The sequence below is a fragment of the Manis pentadactyla genome, chromosome 11 (genome assembly GCF_030020395.1).
Source record: "Manis pentadactyla isolate mManPen7 chromosome 11, mManPen7.hap1, whole genome shotgun sequence".
Classification (NCBI taxonomy): domain Eukaryota; kingdom Metazoa; phylum Chordata; class Mammalia; order Pholidota; family Manidae; genus Manis; species Manis pentadactyla.
In genome coordinates this window covers 80,028,519-80,048,866 of record NC_080029.1, presented here as the reverse complement: position 1 = coordinate 80,048,866, position 20,348 = coordinate 80,028,519, and the positions used below count along the sequence as shown (strand labels likewise).

The window sequence follows — 20,348 nt, the reverse complement described above, 5'->3', positions numbered from 1 at the left end:
AACTCTGAGGGTCTGTCAGTAACATCTGGATCCAACCCCTGGGGATAGTGCCCTGCCAGTATCCTTCCCCAACCTGTGGTCTCTATGGAAGCCAGAACCACACCTGTGTTCTCCCCAGGTCATACCTCAAATTGTGACTGCTTTACATGTGGGAAGCAGCAAGGATTTGAAAAAACAACTCTGAGGACCGTGACCAGTTTAGCTAGAGGCTCTCCACTAAGCCTAATATTGAAGAAAGTGCAACCGGCTCCATATATTTAATAATGAAGGAATTGTTGCTTTCCCAATACTGGCAGCTGCTACAGATGCTGGAGACTTTGCCTGGGTCCTGATTTTTAGGCCAGCTTCTGCTTAGAAGTTAGCGTTCTTCCACCAGTTAGGTCCCACAGACACTTAAAGAGCTAAGGAACCTCTGGATACAAAAAGGGGAAGGGGTTGTAGCTCTATAGGGAAAGGCCCATCTGTGGCTCTTTCTGATGTTTCTGGCTCACAGTTAATAAAGCACATTATATCCATTTTCATTTTATTTCAAAACCCACTATGAGATAGTCAGGGAAGGCAATACTATGTTTATTTTATATACATGAAAACTGAGGCCTGTAAGTTAGAGTCACTTAAGCTAAATAAGAGTTTCAAGTGGGACTAAAAGTCCAGGTCTTCTGACTTACGGTTTAATGCTTTTGCACTTACCGTCACCTGCCAGACAGATTGAAAAGGGCAAAAACGCAGAAGTGGCAGAATGCATGGTATTTGGGCTGGAGCCCTTCTTATGCTCAATGCGTGGTACAGAGAAGTTGCTTGATAAATGGCTATTAAGTTAATAATTAACTAGCTTAAGCCCCATTTGTACTGAGCAATATTGTCAGCCCCAGTGCCAAACAGGGTGGACATTAAGCAGGGCCAATTTAGTGTGGCCAGCATCAGTTGTTTATGGCTGGCATTGGTTCTGATTGGTTGGAACCTAATACTATACAGGTAAGTAATTACAATATTGGCTCTGGCACTAGGTATCTTACTTGTGGGATGGGGTTTTCCTCACTTAGATTGAGAAAAATCAGGCTATGGAGGTGTATTAGTTTGCTAGGGCTGCCATAACAAAACACCACACACTGGGTGGCTTAAACAACATTTATTTATTTTCTTACAGTTCTGGAGGCTTGAAATCCAAGATCAGGGTGCCAGCCGGCCTTTTTCCTTGGCTTGCCAAAGTTGCCTCTGTCGGGGCCAAGAGCAGACTTCCCCAAGAATTGCCATTGTGACATGAGCTGAAAACAAGGCCCAAGACTCAGAAAGACACTTTGACACACACACCACAACTGCATGAAAAGAATTTAGATGCAGAAACTGCTCCAGGAGGAGAGCTCTCACCACTGATAACTACATTATAACGTGAAGTAGGTGTGGTAGACAGGGAGGGATGTGGTTAAGTCTGTTCAAATTCCTCTGTATGGCCCATCAAACATTTGTTTACCAAACATGTACTCTTTCCTATTCCTGTGAATTGCTTCCCCTTTCCTTTGAAATCTCAGACTCCCTACCTCTTCTCCTTGGTTCAGGATGACATTTATACCTCATTCTCCCTATCTCTGGAACCTATGTCTATGGATTTCCCCATATGTATGGATTAATACGTACATAATTAAAATTTTTTTTTCTCCTGGTAATCTGTCTCATGTCAGTTGGATTCTTAGACCAGCTGGAAGACCCTGAAGAGGAAGAGGAAATTTCTTCCTCCCCAGCACCTTCTCTGCTGTGTCTTCACATGGTCTTTTCTCTGCACTCGCACATCCCTGGTATCCCTTCCTCTTTTTATAAGGCATGAGCTACACTGGATTAGGGTCTTTCGTGGCCTCATTTAAGCTTAATTATCTCTCTGAAGACCCTGTCTCTAAATACAGTTGCTTTGGGAATAGGGGCTTAGGGCTTCAACATATGAATTTTAAGGGGCTAGGCCAACAGAGTCCATAACAGGAGGGTATAAAGAAGGAAACTGAAAATATTTGGAAGCATTTTTCCCCCAGCTTCTGACCAACTGGACTACCCTATGGCATAAATGGCACAGAATGGGGTGGGAAACATCTGCCTGGCTTTGTGACCCACAGTGTCCCCATTTGTTTCTCTTTCCCACATATCCTATTTCTCCTTTCCTCTTTACTGAAGTGGTAGTTTTCCACCTGTGTGGAAAGAAAACACAGTCCCTTACTTCGTTTTCCAGGGCAAGAATGTTTTTGGTAATATGCAAAGTGAGTTAACCAAGATGAGGGGAGGTAGGGGGTTGGATGGTTGATAGGGTAGAGTCTAATTTTAAGGAGTTAATTTCTGTTTATTATACTGAGTCTTTACTCCCTTTGCTCCATGTCCATACATAGCCCCAGTTCTTGACCCCCTGCCTTTAGGGTCTCCCTGTTGGGAAACCAAGGTCTTGGGAATTGAAGGTGTTTGGTCAGTCTTTTTACTTTCACTCTGTTCCTGCCACCGAGTGAGGCATAGGTAGGGATCTCATTCACAGGAAAGAAATGAAAATGATCCCTTTAACAGGAAAAAAAAGAAACCAAAACTAAAATAATAACCTCAGGAATTGGAGAAAATGGAAGGTCAGAGATTCTTGGTGGTGGTAGGTATTTAAATAGGAGAACATCTATCTTGTGGTCTAGAGAGTATTAGAAATCTCAGTCGAGAGAGCAGAAATAAAACAGTTACCCTGCCTAAAGAATCCTGAGAGGTAGAGCTTGCTTCTGTAAATGCTGACCTTGGGAGTCCCTATCCGAAGACATCTTTCCTCTCTAAGGCAATACTGAGTGACTTAGAACCTGTCGCTTCTGTTATTCAGTTTCCTTGATCCTGAGCATGGAGGATGGGTATGTGTGCCTGCATGTGGGAGTCCCTCAGAAGTTAGAAGAACAGGCAATAAGGCAGTAATGAGCTGTTGTCACTCTAAGGTTGATGACTGCTTGGTTCTTGACTACAGGAACCCTGAAAGTGTAGGATGAAGCAAAGTTCCAGCTTCTTTTATCTGGAGAAAGTGTAGCAGTGACTAGAAAAGGTCAAATGTTTTGTGATGATGAAATATTTCTTTGCTACACAGTTTGGCAGCCACCAGCCACATGTGGTTTTGAGCAGTTTCAATGTGATTAGTACAACTAAGGAATGGGATTTTTAATTTTACTTCATCTTAATTAATTGTATTCAGTTAAAGTAACCACATCTGGCTAATAGTGGCTGTTTAGAATAGCACAGAATTGGAGTTGGTATTGATGGGATGGGTGTAACCCTAGCTTTCCTTCTGATTCCTTCATGGTGTGTGGGGCTGGAGAAGTCACAAAGAAAAAGAGATAACAGAGAATAATAATAGCCAACATTTACTGTGTGCTTACTCTAATTCCAGGCACTTAAACACTTTATTGGCATTTTATATAATCCTTGCAAGAGCAATAAGTACTATTATTACTACCATTTTACAGATGAGAAAACTGAAGCATAGTGAAATTGTACTTGCTTTGGGCCACACAGTTGGTAAGTAAAGGGTGGAGAGGGAATTTGTACACAGGTAGTTTGATTACAGAGTCCACTCATCTATACTACATAGATTCAGGAATGAAGGTACATGGAGAGACTGTGGCCAAATCTTCCAAACTCCATGTCAAGGGGCAAATTCACAGGGGAAAAATTGGATATTTTAAAATTTTAAGTGAAGAAAAGCAAAAACAAAAACAAAATAAATAAATTTTTAAAAAGTAAAAAAATTTTTTTAAGGGAAACAGCAATATTTAACATCTCTGGTGTGCTATGCAAACTACTAGCTCAAAGTAATTCACAATTTGAATATGTGATTGTTGCTACATTCCTTTTGATGACAAAATATCTTTGCAAAGCTGGGTTTCAGGAGATACCTCAGATTAAATAATAAGTACTGTGTGAAAATCACCTGGGAACAGGAAATGAGTAGCAGAGTTGAATTCCAAGGTTTTGAGAAATTGTGCAGTGCCCAACAGGTGCACATATCCCATTAGTAACTCTTTGTGGTTATTTAAGAAAAAATTAAGAAGTATTTTTTCCTTTCAATTTGTGTATTTGTGTATATATATAATTTTTTTTTCAAATAGCTGCTAAGTTGTTAGGAACCAATTACTTAAAAGCAAAACTGTTAGGTATTTCTTTTGACCTAGGGTTGCCGTAAAAAATTGCTGGGATACTAAGTGTGTTGTAAGTGAGAAACTGGGAACCTCTGGACCTGGGGTGTTGAAATTAGACCAGATAGTCATAAAGGAAAAGAGTATGGGGACTTGGCTTGAGATGGCCTAAAGAGAAAGAATAGACATTTAATAGATATTTCATATATTTTACCATTAAATATCTTCTGTTTACCAGTGTCCACAGTGCAGCAGATGCACACACAATATGCCAGAATCTATACCCTCTAAAGTAAAAAAGCTGTGAGGAAAGTCATAAGAGATGTAAACTGACCAAGTTGAGTGGCAGCACAGGACTCAAGGTAGGGTTTGATGCAGCCTGGAGCTTGGGTCCTCTTGTTGGGTAGACCACAAGATAAAGATGTGGTTTGAGGAGGCCTGCTGGATCTTATAGGGTTGACTCCTCTCTGGGCCATTGGTGAATCCAGAGATTGGGAGTCCAAGTGACTGTGTGAGTGTTGGTTGATGGACTTGAAATCAGAATTAAGTATGTCGTGCAGTTCTGGAAGTTATGTAGCCCTGGCCAAGGTGCAGTCTGATGAACTGTCCTTGCCTGTCACATTATAACAGTGCATTTCTATGGTGACCAGAATGTTTTTCTATATAGTACAGATGCTTCCCCTCATGATGCTGGAGAAACACTACAGAAGACTGAGTCTTGTCCCTAGTTTTCCTTTTGTAGATATATTGCGGATCATAACATATACTTACTTTAGAGAAAAACTGTTAAGATTAATTGACTAAGCTTGTACTTTCTTAGATGTAATCACATTCTAGTTTTGTCTTTTGTGTTAATGGATTGGATTTTGGTGTTTAAAAAAACTTTCAGCAATGAAATATTGATAGGGAGTTCCTTGGGCTGATTTTTACTTAAGCCTGATCTTACCCATCATTTAAAATCATGCTTTTAGGAACAGAGAGTAGAATGGTGGTAGCCAGGGGCTGGGAGCTGGAGGAAATGAGATGTTGGTCAAAGAGTACAAACTTCCAGTTATGAGATGAATAAATTCAGGAGATCTGATATACAGCATGGTCACTATACTTAACAATCCTGTATTTATACTTGAAAGTTGCTAAAACAGTAGATTCTAAATGTTCTCATCACATACACACCCACAGAAAGCAATATGTGAGGTGAGAGATGCTAACTAACCTTATCTTATGGCAATCGTTTTACAATACATACATGTATCAAAACATCATATTGTGTATGAAAGGAAAAGAAGGGATGCAAACTCAACAGTCCAAGCAGGTTTATTGCTAAACTTTAGAGGGACCTCTCTGTTCTGGCCAGCAGAAAAAAGAAGGTGTCTCTTGTAGGCTAAGAGGCTTTTTTTTTATATTGTTAATGTACAATTACTTGAACAACATTATGGTTACTAGACTCCCCCTATTATCAAGTCCCCCTCACATACCCCATTACAGTCACTGTCCATCAGCATAGTAGGCTAAGAGGCTTTTTATGGCCAGGTTTTTTGATGGGCTTTTGAGGAGACAGGTCAGGGAAAAGGTGGGCTTGTGGCTTGCTGACGTGTCCTCCGGAAAATGCTTGTAGCCTATGTAAAATGAAATATAGGTCTCTCTGAGATGGTGGGTGGGCTTATTCAAAAAGGCAGTACTCCTGTCCAGGCTCTGTCATTCCTGGCTCTAAAGGGTATAGGAAGATGGTCACCATTCTTTTCTTGGCTACTTCCTGCTGAGACAGGGTGATGAAGGCAGTTTTCTGATATTTTTGAAGCAGGAAGGCTATTTGGAGGTGTTCTTGAGTAGTTGCTTGGGAGATGGCAGCCATTCGATCCTGTAAAAATCTTTGGAATTAGTTAATTAAGCAGGCAAGGAAAAGAAGGAGGAGGGTGATAAAGGCTAATGGGGCCAGGAGAGCCAGTGAAGAGGAAGGGGAAGTGGGTTATTAGAAGAGCCTTCAAGAAGTTTGGAAGCTTGCTCACGAAGGCGTTTTTGCCCCATCCCTGATGAGGCCAGATTTGTTGGTGTAAAAGCAGCATTGGTCTGGGAGTAGAGCACATATGCCTCCCTGTGAGGCTGTCAGGAGATCAATGCCTTTGCAGTTCTGGAGGTCGACTGAAGCCAGGGAGTCCACTTGATCTTGTAAGTGTCCCAGTTGGTTGGAAACCTCTGAGTTCTTCGGCAAGTTCTTTGGACAACCTGGTGAATGCTGAAAGAGAAACTCCTAGGGCCCCAATTCATGTCCCAGTGCCTGTGGTTATACCCTAGGTGGCCATTAAGGGGACCAGCTATATGGTGCGTTGTTCTCTGACATGGATTATGGTGGTGACAGGGATGGGTAGATTAGATGATGCTAAGGAAAGAGTGGGAGTGAGGAGGCCCAGAGTACAGACTCTGGTCCAGTTAGTTGGCAAGGAAATGTATGCCTTTTCTCTGCACACCCAAAAGATGCCTGTTTCCAGGGATAGGAATCCCATAAGATCAGAGACAAGAGGAGGAGTTCTGGGGGTGGGTTGGGAAGTAAGCATCAGACTGCCTTGAATTTGTGCCATATATGAAAGGAGGCGCTAAAAGTTGCAGCCATCAAGGGGGAGAGAGGTGAGGATGGATGCAATATTGCAGGACCCTCTTGGCTAAGAGTGGCGAACTTTTGGTTTAGGAAGTTTCTGCCATCAGGTTTATCAAGATGTTTGCATTCTTGGGCTTCTCTGTGGGCTAGGGGAATGTCTTTTGGGGGGTCTTTTCCTCTGTCTTGGCAATATCTTCATATGGTGGTGTTTAGGCTGCCTTCGAAGGAAGTGTACTCAGATGCCATAAGAGAGTTCCCAGGTGGTAAGTATTGTGGTGATCAGAGGGTGGAAGAAGCTGAATAGTGGGTTTGCAGAGGGAGGGATCTAAGGAACCGACTGGGATATAGTGATCTTGTTGGGCTCAAGAGATGCACAAAGGAGCAGGTTGGGTTAGATGGAGTACACTTTGGGTGGGACAGGTTATGGACTGCTGGAAAAGCCAGTGAGCCTTTAAGACCTGTATGATACCTTTTAGTGCCCCTGGAAGTCTGATGTCAGATCCTTCAGCTAGGGCTGTACCCCTGGGACTGGCAGTCTCGGTGGAGTGTAGCCCTGCAGAAGTGTTGACCCATGTTCTGAGGGGAGCAAAGGGGCTGAGTCTGCTATCTGGGAAAGGTGGAGACAGACCCAGCAGGGTGGCTGGATGATCCCATTAAAGGTTTGGATGATTTGAGCTGTGTGGGAGAGTGTCTGACTGAGGTATTTTGGAAGGGTCTGTGTTGTGGTGTTAGGAGTTAAGAGAATGAGTAATATTGAGAAAAGAAAGGATCGGAGCAGGAGAACACAGGAGGTAAAAGTGGTGATTTGTCTCAGGGAGAAATCTGAGAAGGTTCCCTGTAGCTGTAGGTCCTGGATTATTGTATCTAAGCAGGTGGAGGGTGAGTAATGGGAGAGTTCTTTTATTAGGACAGTCAAGAAAAGGGCAAAGTTATGAAGAGAGAGAGACTCATGGGACTGTTTAGCCATGGCTCTGGTCTCTTCAGCCACGGGAGACAGCTTGGTGATCTTCAGGGATGTGGGTCCCATTGGTGTGCACTGGAAAAGGGGAGCCTTTTTCAGAGAGGAAAAGTGGACCCGGGAGGAATGACCTTTTAATTTGGCTGCTGTTGGGGTACTCAGGATTACTTGGAAAGGCCCCGCCATTTTGGCTTTAGCCCCTGGGAGGGGCTGATGGGCTTCATATATACCCAGTCTCCAGGTTGTAGGGATGGAGGAGTGAGGGAGTGTAGGTTGTTGGAGGGTTTAGAAGGGTGGAGTCAACATAGTTGCAGATAAGATATCTAAGGGTATTAAGTAAAGAATTTGAAAGAGGGAGAGGTAGAATTGAGTTGGAGGTGGGAAAAGTGAAGGCAATAAAAGGCCTTCCATATAGAACCTCAGAGGGGCTGAGTGAGCATAAGAGGTTTCCTGGGGGAGAGACCTGAGTTTAAAAAGGACTAAGGGCAAGAGCTGAGTCCATTGCAAATGAACCTGAGGGAAAACTTGGGTTAGGCTCTGTTTGAGAAGGTGATTAGCTTTCTGTACCTTACCTGAGGACTGGGGTCGATTATAGGATGTGGAACTTCCTGGTTATATTTAGGGAAGAGGCCACATGTTGGGTGATCTGTGAGGTGAATCTAGGTTCATTATCAGTTTGAATAGAGGTTGAGAGTCTGAAGAAGGGGATGATTTCAGTGAGGATATGTGCTACTGTGAAGGATCTTTTGTTTGATGTAAGAAAGGCCTCTATCCATCCAGAGAAGGTGTGAAACAGGGCAAGGAGGTCTTTGTTTCTCTCCCAGAAGCATATGGGTAAAGTCTATTTGCCTGTCAGTGCTGGGGAGGGATCCCCGGAACTGATGGGTAGGGAAGGGAGGAAGTCTGAGGTTGCTTTGACGGTTGGTGGTTTGGCATATGGAGCATTGGGTGATAATCTTTTGTAGGGAGATCCTAAGACCAGGAGTAAGATATATGTGGGTCTGCAGGAGTTGGAGCAGAGGGAATGATCCAGCATGGAACCGGTAATGGAAAGATGAAAGGAATTTATTTTGTAAGCCTTCAGGAAGAACCAATTTTCCATGGAGGAACCACCATTGTCCTTCTTATAGAACCCCCTGTTCTTTGAGTAGAGCTAATTCTTGGGATGAGTAGGAGGGTATAAGAGGGAACCGGAAGCAGGGAATGGAGAGAGAGCTGATAGCTGCTTGTTTTGCTACTCTATCAGCCTCGTTATTTCCGCGAATGATGTGACTGAGATTTTTATCATGTGAGGTAGGACTTTAATGGCTCTTGCAATGAATGACAGCAGCTCTCTGGGGTAGAAGTGCTGCCTCTAGGAGATCTTGAATTAGGGGTCCATTTTGTATAGGGGTGTTTTTTGCTGTTAGAAATCCTCTCTTGTGCCAGATCTGGGCATTTGAAGGCAAGATATTATATGCGTATTTGGAGTACATATAGATGTTGATAGTTTTATCTTTTGCCAGTCTGGTGAGGGCAGTTAAGTTCTGCCTGCTATGAGGTCGTCCCCATGGGGAGGGTTGCTGCCTCAATTACTTCTCGGGGAGAGTAGGAGGATTGGCTATCATAATAGCCCTCAATGATGGTGTACCCTGCCAGGGAGGGGGTGGCCTTTGAAGCCCTCCCATCAATAAACCAATCAGAAGACCCCAGAATATGTTCTGAGGTTATGTCATGGAAGTGGGTGAGAGTGAAATCAAGGAGCTTGGTGCACTCATGTTGTGGGGTGGAGTCTGGGCAGTTAGGTACTGGGAGGAGGGAGGCAGGGTTTAGGTCAAGAGTGGCAGAAGGTAACCAAGGGTTGTAGAAGCTGAGAGTATAAGACTTGGACTCCGAGTGGGAAGACAAGGGTTAGAGCACGGTGGCTGAGAAGGTTGCAGAGGTTGTGTGAGGAGTGTACCTGTAGTGGCTGGTGGAGAGGGATTTTTTGGGCTTCGGGGATAAGGGGTGCAGCTAACACTAGGATCTGTAAGCAGAGAGGCCAGCCTTTTATCACAAGGTTGAGTTGTTTGGACAAATAGGCAACAAGCTGGAAGGAATCCCTGGCTGGTTGTACAAGTAGTCCAAAATGCTTGTCCCTTTTTGCTGGTTAAGAATAGAAAGAAAGGTTTATTAGGGTTAGGTAGAGTCAAAACAGGTTCCTTGAGGAGTTCTTGCTTAAGGGCCCAGAAAGAAGTAGGAATTAAATATGTCTCTGGCACCCTTTCTTGGGGATTCCCCATGGGAGGCCTCGTAAGGGGGTTTTACAATGAGTGAGAAATTTGGGATCCAGAGTCTAAAATAGCTAAGAAGTCCCAGGAAGGAAAGAAGGTCTCATTTTGTAGTGGGGAAGGGGGGATTGTTAATAGCCTGTTTTCAGGAGTTGGGTATGCAGCAAGTGGCAGGGGTGAGGTCAAGGCCAAGGTAGGTGACCTTTTGCTGTACCAGTTGAACTTTGTGTTCTGAGACATGGTATCCCTTTTTTCCCAGGAATTTAAGGAGGGAGATAGTATGGGATAAAGAATCATTTTTTGAGGGGCTGCAAAGCAAGAGGTCATCAACATATTGGAGCAGGTGGCTAGGGGCGAGGTTGAAAGATTAGAGTTCTTTTTGTAGTGCTTGGCCAAAGAAGTGGGGGCTGTCCCAAAATCCCTGGGGAAGAACTGTCCATGTGAGTTGTTGGGTGAACAGATATGGGGTCTGTGCAGGTGAAGAAGAAAAGCTGTTGGGTGAGGGAGGGAAGGGAAATGGGGCGAGACACAGGAGGCTGTCAGGATCTAGGAGTTAGCCCAGGACAAGCTGCTGCTGCCCACTGCTTCTTAGGTTACAAAAGAGCTCCTGCTCTCTGCTCCCACTTCCGGGTTTTGGCTCCAGATAAAAGGGTAAGAAGGGATGCAAACTCAACAGTCCAAGCAAATTTGTTGCTCAACTTGAGAGGAACCTCTCTGTTCTGGCCAGCAGAACAAAGAAGGCGTCTCTTACAGGCTAAGAGGCTTTTTGTGGCCGGTTTTTTTGGTGGACTTTTGAGGGGAGGAGTTAGAGAAAAGCTGGTCTTGTGGCTTGCTGACGTGTCCTCCGGAGAATACTTGTAGCCTAGGAAAGATGAAACCTAGGTCTCTCTGAGATGGCGGGTGAGTATATTCAAAAAGGCAGGACTACTGTCCCGGCTCTGTCACTGTGCCTTAAACTTACATATGTTATATGTCTATTATATCTCAGTAAAGCTGGGAAGAAAAAAAATCATGCTTTTAAAGTTTCAATTCTTTATAGTCTAATAACTAAGGTGAATCTTTGCTTTTAGATCACCCTGTTGTTACCTTTGTTAAAATTACTGATGAATTACGGTAATAATAACAATAAACCAATAATAACAATCATGATAGAATAAACCATTCATTGGCTCTGGGCTCAGTTCTTTATATATACATTTTTTTCTTTGCAGTTGTTACTCCTGTGTCCCTAGCACTAGAACAGTACTGATATATAGTTGATGTTCAATAAAGATTTGTTACATGAGATAGAAACAGGGATGGGGAAGAGTGGCTTGGGCCATGGTAGTGGGTAATAATGGCAAGCAGGAAAGATTAGAGTTCAGGAGAGTGGATACAAGTGGAGGACTCCAATTGCTAAGCAAGGGCCATTGATTTACAAGTTTTATGGGAGGTTGGTTAAGCTTGTAAAAGTGGAGAGAGGAAATAGCTGGATTCTTATAAGATATTATTGAGTAGTCTTGTTACAGATTTTCATTTTGGGAGGAGTCCTCCTCTAGTTATATGAACTGCTTGGATCCAGGATTGCTGAATCAAGGGATTATCTGAGTTTCCCCATCCTGTCTCCACCCCACCCCATCCTTTCCGTGGAGGAGGATCTAGGAATTCTTTACCGTAAAAACTTTTCTTCTCCCCAGCTGGGCCTGGATTTAGACCTTTGATGTGCTCTCCCAAATTCTGTATCCTCCAGGTCAGCACTATTGCTAGGACGGATCCTGTTTTCCTTTGTCTAAGAAGCAATTTAGATGCCAGCTCACTTAATTTTATTCTGGGGTTGCCTGATCTAAGGTTTAAATTTTCTCTATTCAAGTCGCTCACACAACCGAGAGTGGAGTGGTTACAGATAAACTTTTCTGGGGCTCTCCTCCCAGTTTCTAGCTCTTTCCTGCAGAAGTTTCCCTGCGGGAAGCTCCGGTCCAGCGGACGGCAAGGGGTGGGGGGATGAAATGCTGGATGCCCCTCCAGGGGTTGGGTGGGGCGCGAGAAGCGGTTCCAGGGCTGGGAAGCACTGGAGAGGTTATACAGCCCAGCTCAGCCTCCGGCAACGGAATTCCTGTGTCACCATGGAGATGGGGCCGGCCCTGCCCTGCGTGCTCGGCTGCCATTGGCTGGGCACTGAGGGCTATAAGTGAACGCCCAGCAGCCAGGCCCGGGACTGGGCGGACTGCACCGGCGCGGCGGTTCTGATCAGCTGAGCAGATCCGAGCTGAGAACGGCTGGCTACCCTAGAGGGTGTCGACGGGGCCATGGAGGGCGGGTGAGTAGGACAGCAGGCCCGGGGAACCCCGGGTGAATTGGGTACTAGTTCTGGAAGGGGAAATAACCGTCACTGAAACCTGGAAATCCGGCGCTGTGGGCCCCGAGGGCGCCGGGAGAGGGAGCGATTCCCTGGACTTACGGAGGCCTGGCATGGGGCCCGGTGTCAGGGGCAAGGTGGCAGAGCCGCGTGGCGGCCGGCGCCCGCAGGGGCGCGAGCGGGAATCCAGCAGGGGTGGCGCCACCAGAGCAGGAGGGGGGCAGTTCAGTACAGCCTAGTCTACTCGTGGGGGGAGCCGCGCGCGCGCTTTGAGGGTGTAAGTGCAGAGGGAGCTTCTCCCACCCCCTCCCGCTGCAGACACACAAGACCAGCCCCTGTGCTCTACACAGTTCCCACTCTGGAGTGTAGGTTAAGCCGCGAGGTACTAATGGTGCCCATATCCTAGTACCTCCTTAGAGGAGAGGTGTCTCACGTCCCTTGTCAACACTGATCTTCCCTCCAATTTAGGAGGTCCAGTTAAGTTGGGGATGGAATCTCCAAGGAGAGAAGAAAATCCTTATGCATTAAACTGAGCAACAGACCCTGCCCACTCGCCTAGCCCACACCTTTGAAAACCTTTCTCTCTGCTTTGGTCCTGGAAATCCCATTCTAAGTATCCAGCAGTAGGGATTGCAGTGGCTTTTGGATGCCCAGGGACCCAGGGAATTTTGGGGGGACTGGCGGCCCATGAGGAAGTCCTGTAACCCTGTCTAGGTAAGCTAGGTGTCCGGGCCCTCACACCTTTTTCATTTCCTTTGCACCTCCAGAATGCTATTTGATTAACTTTTTACCATTTCATTGCTTCTCTTCTCCATCACCCTGTGGCCCCAGCTTTATTGCCCCCACCCTGTCCCTTTCCCAGCCACTTCCCTGAGGTTGCCTGGCATGTTGTAGAATCATCAGGTTACAAAGACTGTGCTTCTGAAGAAATGTTGTTCTTTGTAGACTTGGTTAGTTGTGTTCAGCTGTCAAAACCTTAGTTCCACCTTCTCCCACCCCCCCAACCCCTTCAATCTGTGGTTTTCTTGAATGGGTAAGAGAGAATTGACCTGGAATCGTGAGAAATTCTGGCTTGCTTCTTGGGGCTGTACAGCTTCTGGGTAAGTGTATGTCATTAGGTCTCTGAAGCACAAAGCGCCATGGTTGAAGAGAAGAGAAGAGAATATGGGAGAAGGCAGGGAGGAGATCACAGGCCAGATAAAGGTGGGAGAAATGTTCAAGTGCTGTGGACCTGAACCTTGATTTATGGAGTCTTAAGGTCTTTGGAGCTTGTTAATACATTTTAAATTAATTATCAAACTGAGCTTATCAAATAGGTGGGGCTGATTTTGTTCCCTTGCTTTACACTAAAGGAAAAAATTTGAAGCACAAGTTAATTGTCCAAAGACAAAATGGGACTAGAATTCAGTTGAGTTCTGTTTCCTCCTTCTACACCAGTAATTCCTAAACCTGGTTTTTGAAACAGAATTACTTGAGGCATTTTTGTAAGAAGTACAGACTCTGGGGCCTCTCCCAAGAATTATGAATCTTTAAAGGTGGGCTCCAGAATCTTTATTTTTAACAGTCTGCTGCTGAGAAACTTAAGCAGTCATCTCTATTCCAGCCATTGACAACAGAAGTTGCGGATGAGGTCTGCTTTCTTCTGCAGTAGTTTGTTTAGTCTCCAGTTACGAATGACCTATTGGAATTCCATAAGACACAGGTCTGTGTGGGTCTGGGTATCAGAAATAAGGAGACAGGGGAACTAGCTGTCACAGCTTTCTGTTAGGAGTGTTCCCATTACTTTCTTTTTGTTAATCAAAAAATTTAGTGTTTGTCTGAGGCAGGAGCTAGAGGATAAGTGTCCAAAATGAAATTGGGGTTACCCCTGCTTCTTGGGTAGTCTGAATTGCATTTTGAAAGTCCTTAGTGTGCTTCTTGGTCTTCTTCCTCAGGCCCAGTCCTTTTACTCTCCTTGATTTGATTATTTCACTGTATTTCTCTGTAGATCTGTGGCCTTTTCTTCTCTAAAGCTTTGTCCTAAGGAGAGGTATTAAGCCTGCTGGTGCTTTTGCCAGGCTCTGGAATGAAGAGTTTCATGTCAGACTTGGCAGTGGTCTGACTGAGAAAGGAGTGGGTCTGTGGGTGTGACCTTAGTGTGGCCTCTCCTGAGAGTGAGGAGACTCCCCAACAAGTTTCTCTGTCCCTTGCCACTTCAGTATACTTTGCCAGTCTTTCTACACTGGAGGCCATTAGTCTATGGTGCCCTTGGGCGGGGAGCAAAACTTACCTTGGTTTTCCTTTTTTCTTAGATGCACATACGAAGATTATCAGAACACTGCAAAATGGCTTCTGTCCCACACCAAGCACCGACCTCAAGTGGCAGTTGTTTGTGGTTCTGGGTTAGGAGCTCTGGCTGATAAAGTAACTCAGGCCCAGAGCTTTGACTACAGTGAGATACCAAACTTTCCTCAAAGTACAGGTACTGACTGGCAAGGGGTAGAGAGGGATGGGACTGAAGGATATTAATTGGATTCTGTTGGGAGGACAATGCTTCTATGCCTGGACCTGCTTATCCTCTCTAGCATTTGACTGAAGACAACTGTTTTAAGAGAGGAGAAAAGACCACCATGAATCAGGAGGACTTGAGAAGGAATTTTCTAAAGTAGAATTTTCATAACAGACAAGGCATACATACTGATATATACACTATGCTTTAATGACTCAGAGCTGCTTAAAGCTCTACAGCTCCTTCCCCATACACACCATGGTCACCACCTACTTCCCACCTCCCCCCCCACCAGCCTCATTTCTTTCCATCTGTAGCCTTCCAGGACAAAGTAAGGCCACCCCTGTGCTGTGTCTTCCTGCCATTCCCAATATCCCCATCTCTAGCTCCAGTCCTAGGAGCAGGCACAGCTGGTGCACAGTGACAAATGAACAGCAGACTGCCATGTTCTTGCAGACAAGGACACAGATAATACATGAATACACAATACCTGATTCATGCTGACTGCTGGGAGGGGGCAGGGGCAGACATCCCCTCTGCACAGTGGAGCTCTGAGGAATCTGAGGATAGCATATCCAGCGTTCGAATAGCAGCCAGAAAGCTCTAAAGCTGGTGCTTAGACAACGGCCAGGTGAAACAGGGGCAAGTAAAGGGCAAGGGTGCTTCATTATTAATTTCTCAGATAATTAACTTAGGTTGGTTTATTTATTAACTATTGATATCTTCTCTTCTTCCTTTTTCCCCAGAGAGTTAATACTTTTAAAAGATATTTTTCAAACCCTTTGGAGCAAGACTGGGAGACCAGAGCAGAGAGATGGGAATGGGTGTTGCAGAAGAAATACGAAAAAGAGAGGGAAGGCAAAGTTTCTTGGGAGATAGTAGAGATATTGGCTCCACCTGCCACTCCTACCCCCAGTGAGAAGGGCACTGCTCTAAGTGATAAGTGGATTGATTTTTAAACTTTATCAACCTGTTTTTTATACTCCACTTGGGTTTTCCTGTCACCTGTCTCTGTCACTCTGTCACCTCTGCTCTGTTACTGCCAGTTTTTCTCTTAAGCTCCTGTATTTCTGCAGTTTGGTCCCTCTTCCAGACCACCCATCCATAAGGGATAGGTTGGTCATGTCCTTTAAAGGAGAAGTGCCAGATAATGGAAATGGTAATAGTCAATATGTCTGTGGGGAGTTACCTGCACCCCCGCGCCTTGGCGTGCTCCTTTGTGGCCATGTATTCCACAGGACTGTTGGGTGGGTCATAATGGAGGAGACTTGTATGTCCAAACTGCCTCTCTCCCCTTGTTTAGCCTCTTGAGAAGCTGGAATACACTATAAGCTCCCTTTTAGGAGTGAGGAGGCATATAGTTTAGGGTAATAAGAGTGTGCATTTTGGGAATTATGAAAATTTTGGCAAAGAAGTCTATGATTACTGTATTCACTGCATTCATTATTACCCACTTACTATATTTTTTACTCACTTTGATTCTTCTGCAGTGTGGCTTTCTCATTCTTTTGAAATTTCTTCAAAACGTCTGCCCTTCCTTCCTTTGATATATATTCTCATTGAACATTCTTACACCCGTAGTTCTAATCTCAGATGTACTTGTATGCTTATTTGTAAGTTTATGATTAATTTCTGTCTCTCTCAGACTTAAACTTTCTGAACATGAAGATGGTGATGTCTTCTTTTGCTTAATGATACCCTCGCATATTGAGCACAATGATATTAGGCGCTCCGTGGATATGTATTGTATGAAAGCAGCATTCCATTCATTCCCTTTCTTTTTTGTATACAGTGCTAGGGCATGCTGGTCGGCTGGTGTTTGGGTTCCTGAATGGCAAAGCTTGTGTGATGATGCAGGGCAGGTTCCACATGTATGAAGGCTATCCGCTCTGGAAGGTACATAAAGGCATGAGCCTGGCTGGATCTGGAAGAAGGGGGAAAAAGCTCTCTATCCGATTTTATTACCTAGCTACCTGGGCTAGGAAGATTTGTTTCTGTCTTTTCTCTTCTCTCATGATGTGTATCTGCTTGGGTGGATAGCTACATTAAAAAAAATACTTTGTGATCCTTTATCTTTTGCTTCTAAGGTGACATTCCCAGTGAGGGTTTTCCAGCTTCTGGGTGTGAACACCTTAGTGGTCACCAATGCAGCTGGAGGGCTCAACCGCAAGTTTAAGGTTGGAGATATCATGCTGATCCGTGATCACATCAATCTGCCTGGTTTCTGTGGTCAGAACCCTCTCAGGGGGCCCAATGATGAAAGGTATGTGTCTTGCTCCCTTTTTTATAGATGGGTGGGGTTTAAGGACTTGTCTGGGAGTTAGGCCAGAGCTCACTGTAGTACATTAATCTGAGATAATCCAACCTGTGTCCTAGGTTTGGAGTCCGTTTCCCTGCCATGTCTGATGCCTATGACTTGGATATGAGACAGAAGGCTCACACTATCTGGAAACAAATGGGGGAGCAGAGAGAGCTACAGGAAGGCACCTATGTTATGTTGGCAGGCCCCAACTTTGAGACTGTGGCAGAGTGTCGCCTGCTGCATATGCTGGGTGCAGATGCCGTTGGTGAGAAAGGGAACATGGCTGGAGGCTGGAAGAGGGAGGGGTCTAGTGAAATTGGGAGAGAAAGGAAATAGATGGAAAATGGAGAGAAGGAGGTGAGGTTTGGGGTGTGTAGCATCACACCTCCCCACCCAGCAGCAAGGGCTTTACCAGCTGTAATGCTAATGACTTATCCATGATTTGATGACTTTCTCAGGATTATTCTAACAAATGCCATTATAGCCATCTTCTGTACTGGTGGCTGGAAGATGGAACTGACTTCAAAATGACCATGTACAGAAACTTAAATAAAGCATGGCTATGGTAATATGTATAAGAAATGAGCAAGGCCGTCTGAGGCCTCACTCTTTCCAGCAATACAGAACCACATAAGTTCAACACTAATTCAGCTGCTTCTTTGGATGTGTTTTTAAGATGTTGAATTGTCAGTGAGGTGATGAATGGAGATGAAGCTAATGGGCAAGGATAAATGTGAGGCTCCTGACATCTGGTCCCCTCTTCTCACCAGGCATGAGCACAGTACCAGAAGTTATAGTTGCGAGACACTGTGGACTTCGAGTCTTTGGCTTCTCCCTCATCACTAACATGGTCATCATGGATTATGAAAGCCGGGAGAAGGCCAATCACGAGGAAGTACTTGAGTCTGGGAGAGCAGCTGCACAGAAATTAGAGCAATTTATCTCCATTCTTATTGGTAACATTACACTGCCTGACAACAGTTAGCCAGGACAGCTGCTTCCTCAGGATCCAAGTGCTAGCGCTGCTTCAGCCCCTTGCTGGGGTCTCGTGCCTCTACCCCTACACAGTAGCAGAAAGGAGAGGAAGGTCCCTATCCTTGACCTTTCCTACTTCTCCCACCATTTCCCCCTCTGCTGCCCCAAGAGCTGGATTGCAAGCCCTACCACACACCCATGTGTATGCCCATAATATGATGACACTTTTACATTCCTGGGGGCTCAGTTCTGCCTCCCCCAAAGCACCAGAGACCACTCAAGAATGACTCATACCTCTGTGCTACTATCATATTTGAGATTAAAGAGAAAGATGAAGTGATATCTTCTTTTTTGTGTAATTTGGGATGCAGACCAAGTTCACCAAGAAAGACTACAAGACTGCACACGTCTCGTGACTATGCTTCTCAGACGGGTAGCTAAGAACCAAGTTGAGGTGATGTGAATGCAGGAAAGAAGGAAGGAAAGGCAGAGCAATGAAAGATAAAGATGTTAGAGATAAGGAAGGGCTAACTTCTGGCATGTGATAACCACTTCCCTAAGACCAGTCTTGCCTCTGACCCTTGCCTTCTGATTTTTCACTCCCTATCAATTCTCGAGAATATCTGAATTAATTCACTAATCTCAGCTGTCCCATAGTTATCACTTCCTTGTCAAGCCCTAGTTATATTTCCTGTTGGTTTCTTTCTTTCCCTACCTTAACTTCTGCCATAATTGATGTGCTCCATTCTGACAAGGTGGGCAAATACCCTTTCTCTGCTCCATTCCATGCCAGTGCTGATCAGGGTTCTGCCAGCCCCAGGCAAACCTGTGAATTTGGCCCATACTCAGCTTCTTTGAGTGCCTCCTTCCCTCCTCTTTAATCCTTTTGGGCTCGTCTTTGTTGACTTTTGCTTGGTCAGAACTTCCCGGTGATGCAGCGTCTAGGCGTCACCCTTTGTTGGCTCACCGCACTGTTGCTTGCATTCAGCTGGCTGGCATGACTGAAAACCCCACTACCCTCCCAAGGTTATTTGCCTTTTGAGAAAAGATAGTGCTGGATGACTCTAATAGTGGTAACATTTTAATTAGTAGTAGTAGAATATGGAAGAGGAATTTTGGACAGAAAGCTTTGGAAAACTTAACATCCTTTATGTGGTAATAAATGATGACCTACTTAGCTGAGACCAGCACAAAGAAAAAGCATCCTGGAGTGGCCCTGTCACCACTCCTGCTTTCATCAGTTCTTTGTACCCCCCTCCAGCTTCCAAAGTCTGCTTGGACCTTTAGGGAATCTGCTAGCATCTCTCATTTGTCTGATGGTTTAGAGGGAAGTACTGTGCATCCTTTAGATAGATACCCAACTATAATTTGTTTATCTAACAAGATGGCTTATAGACATCTTTAAATCAGGTTATTGGGTATCCCTATAATACTTTCTTCCAAGAAAATGTTACATTGAGAATATAGAAATGGTCCTTTCAAGTGTGCTACAATCTTAAGAGCTACATTTGGAAAGCCATCTTAACTTTAAGATGATATAAAATGGGTACAAGTCATGTGTGATGGGAGCCCAAATAGTAGACCAAATGTATACACTGCACTGTGAGGACTGGGTTGTTCAGGGAAAGTTTCATGGAAAACTTTGAGCTTAGTCTTAAAGGATGGAAGGGAGGAAGAGGATTTCATACCAGGGTGAGCCAAAGACGAGAGCTATGAGAAGTACTAGGCCTGCTGTGGGTCATTGTCACAACAGGTGTGATAGAGTAGAGGGCATGAAGGGCTCCAGTGAGATGTGAGCAAGCAGATGTTTGGAAGTTAGAAGGCTGCATTTGGTGTTTGGGTTTCTTACCCTTGATCTACCTCTTGGTGAGATGAATCCAGAACCAGCGTAGTGCCACCTGAAAAATATGTCCTAGAGAGACTTGAATGAAATATTTAAAAGCATTTCTAACTTTAGACTTAATAAATGGGCTTATCCATTTATCCTTTAGAAGCTGTCATGTGTTTTGTGATAGAATATAGATTCAAGAAGATTATGCATTTGATATCCTAATTCAAGTTGAACTCCTTAGTTCTAAGTACAAGTACAAAAAATAGGACTCAACTACTTTATACAAGTATATATTACTACATTCATGCTAGGGCATTAACTATGCCCCCATGGTGAAAGAAAACAATTGTACATTATAGTACAAACTAAGGTATGACAGAAAGTAGCTACAGGCAAGCAATAGTCATTTAATTACAGGCAGTAAGTATTCTAAATTCAGAATTCTAGATTCTAGGGTATATGGGTTGGGGACAAAAAACATGACCAC

The 20,348-nt window shown here is 44.6% G+C and overlaps 1 protein-coding gene across 1 annotated transcript; it reads left to right on the top strand.

The window, feature by feature from the left end:
• The first annotated feature begins 12,083 nt into the window (after positions 1 to 12,083).
• On the top strand, positions 12,084 to 18,370 carry PNP (purine nucleoside phosphorylase). Its single transcript, XM_036880588.2, has 6 exons — positions 12,084 to 12,226; positions 14,557 to 14,726; positions 16,546 to 16,649; positions 16,841 to 17,016; positions 17,130 to 17,320; positions 17,826 to 18,370. The coding sequence occupies exons 1-6, from the start codon at positions 12,216 to 12,218 to the stop codon at positions 18,038 to 18,040; spliced, it is 867 nt and encodes a 288-aa protein (XP_036736483.1). The 5' UTR covers positions 12,084 to 12,215; the 3' UTR covers positions 18,041 to 18,370.
• Positions 18,371 to 20,348: the final 1,978 nt, after the last annotated feature.

Bases quoted from the DNA above. Each gene is read 5' to 3' on its own strand.
- PNP (XM_036880588.2), top strand. The intron at 16,650-16,840 runs GTACATAAAGGC...TTTGCTTCTAAG, and splicing joins AAGGCTATCCGCTCTGGAAG to GTGACATTCCCAGTGAGGGT. The intron at 17,321-17,825 runs GTGAGAAAGGGA...TCTTCTCACCAG, and splicing joins GCTGGGTGCAGATGCCGTTG to GCATGAGCACAGTACCAGAA.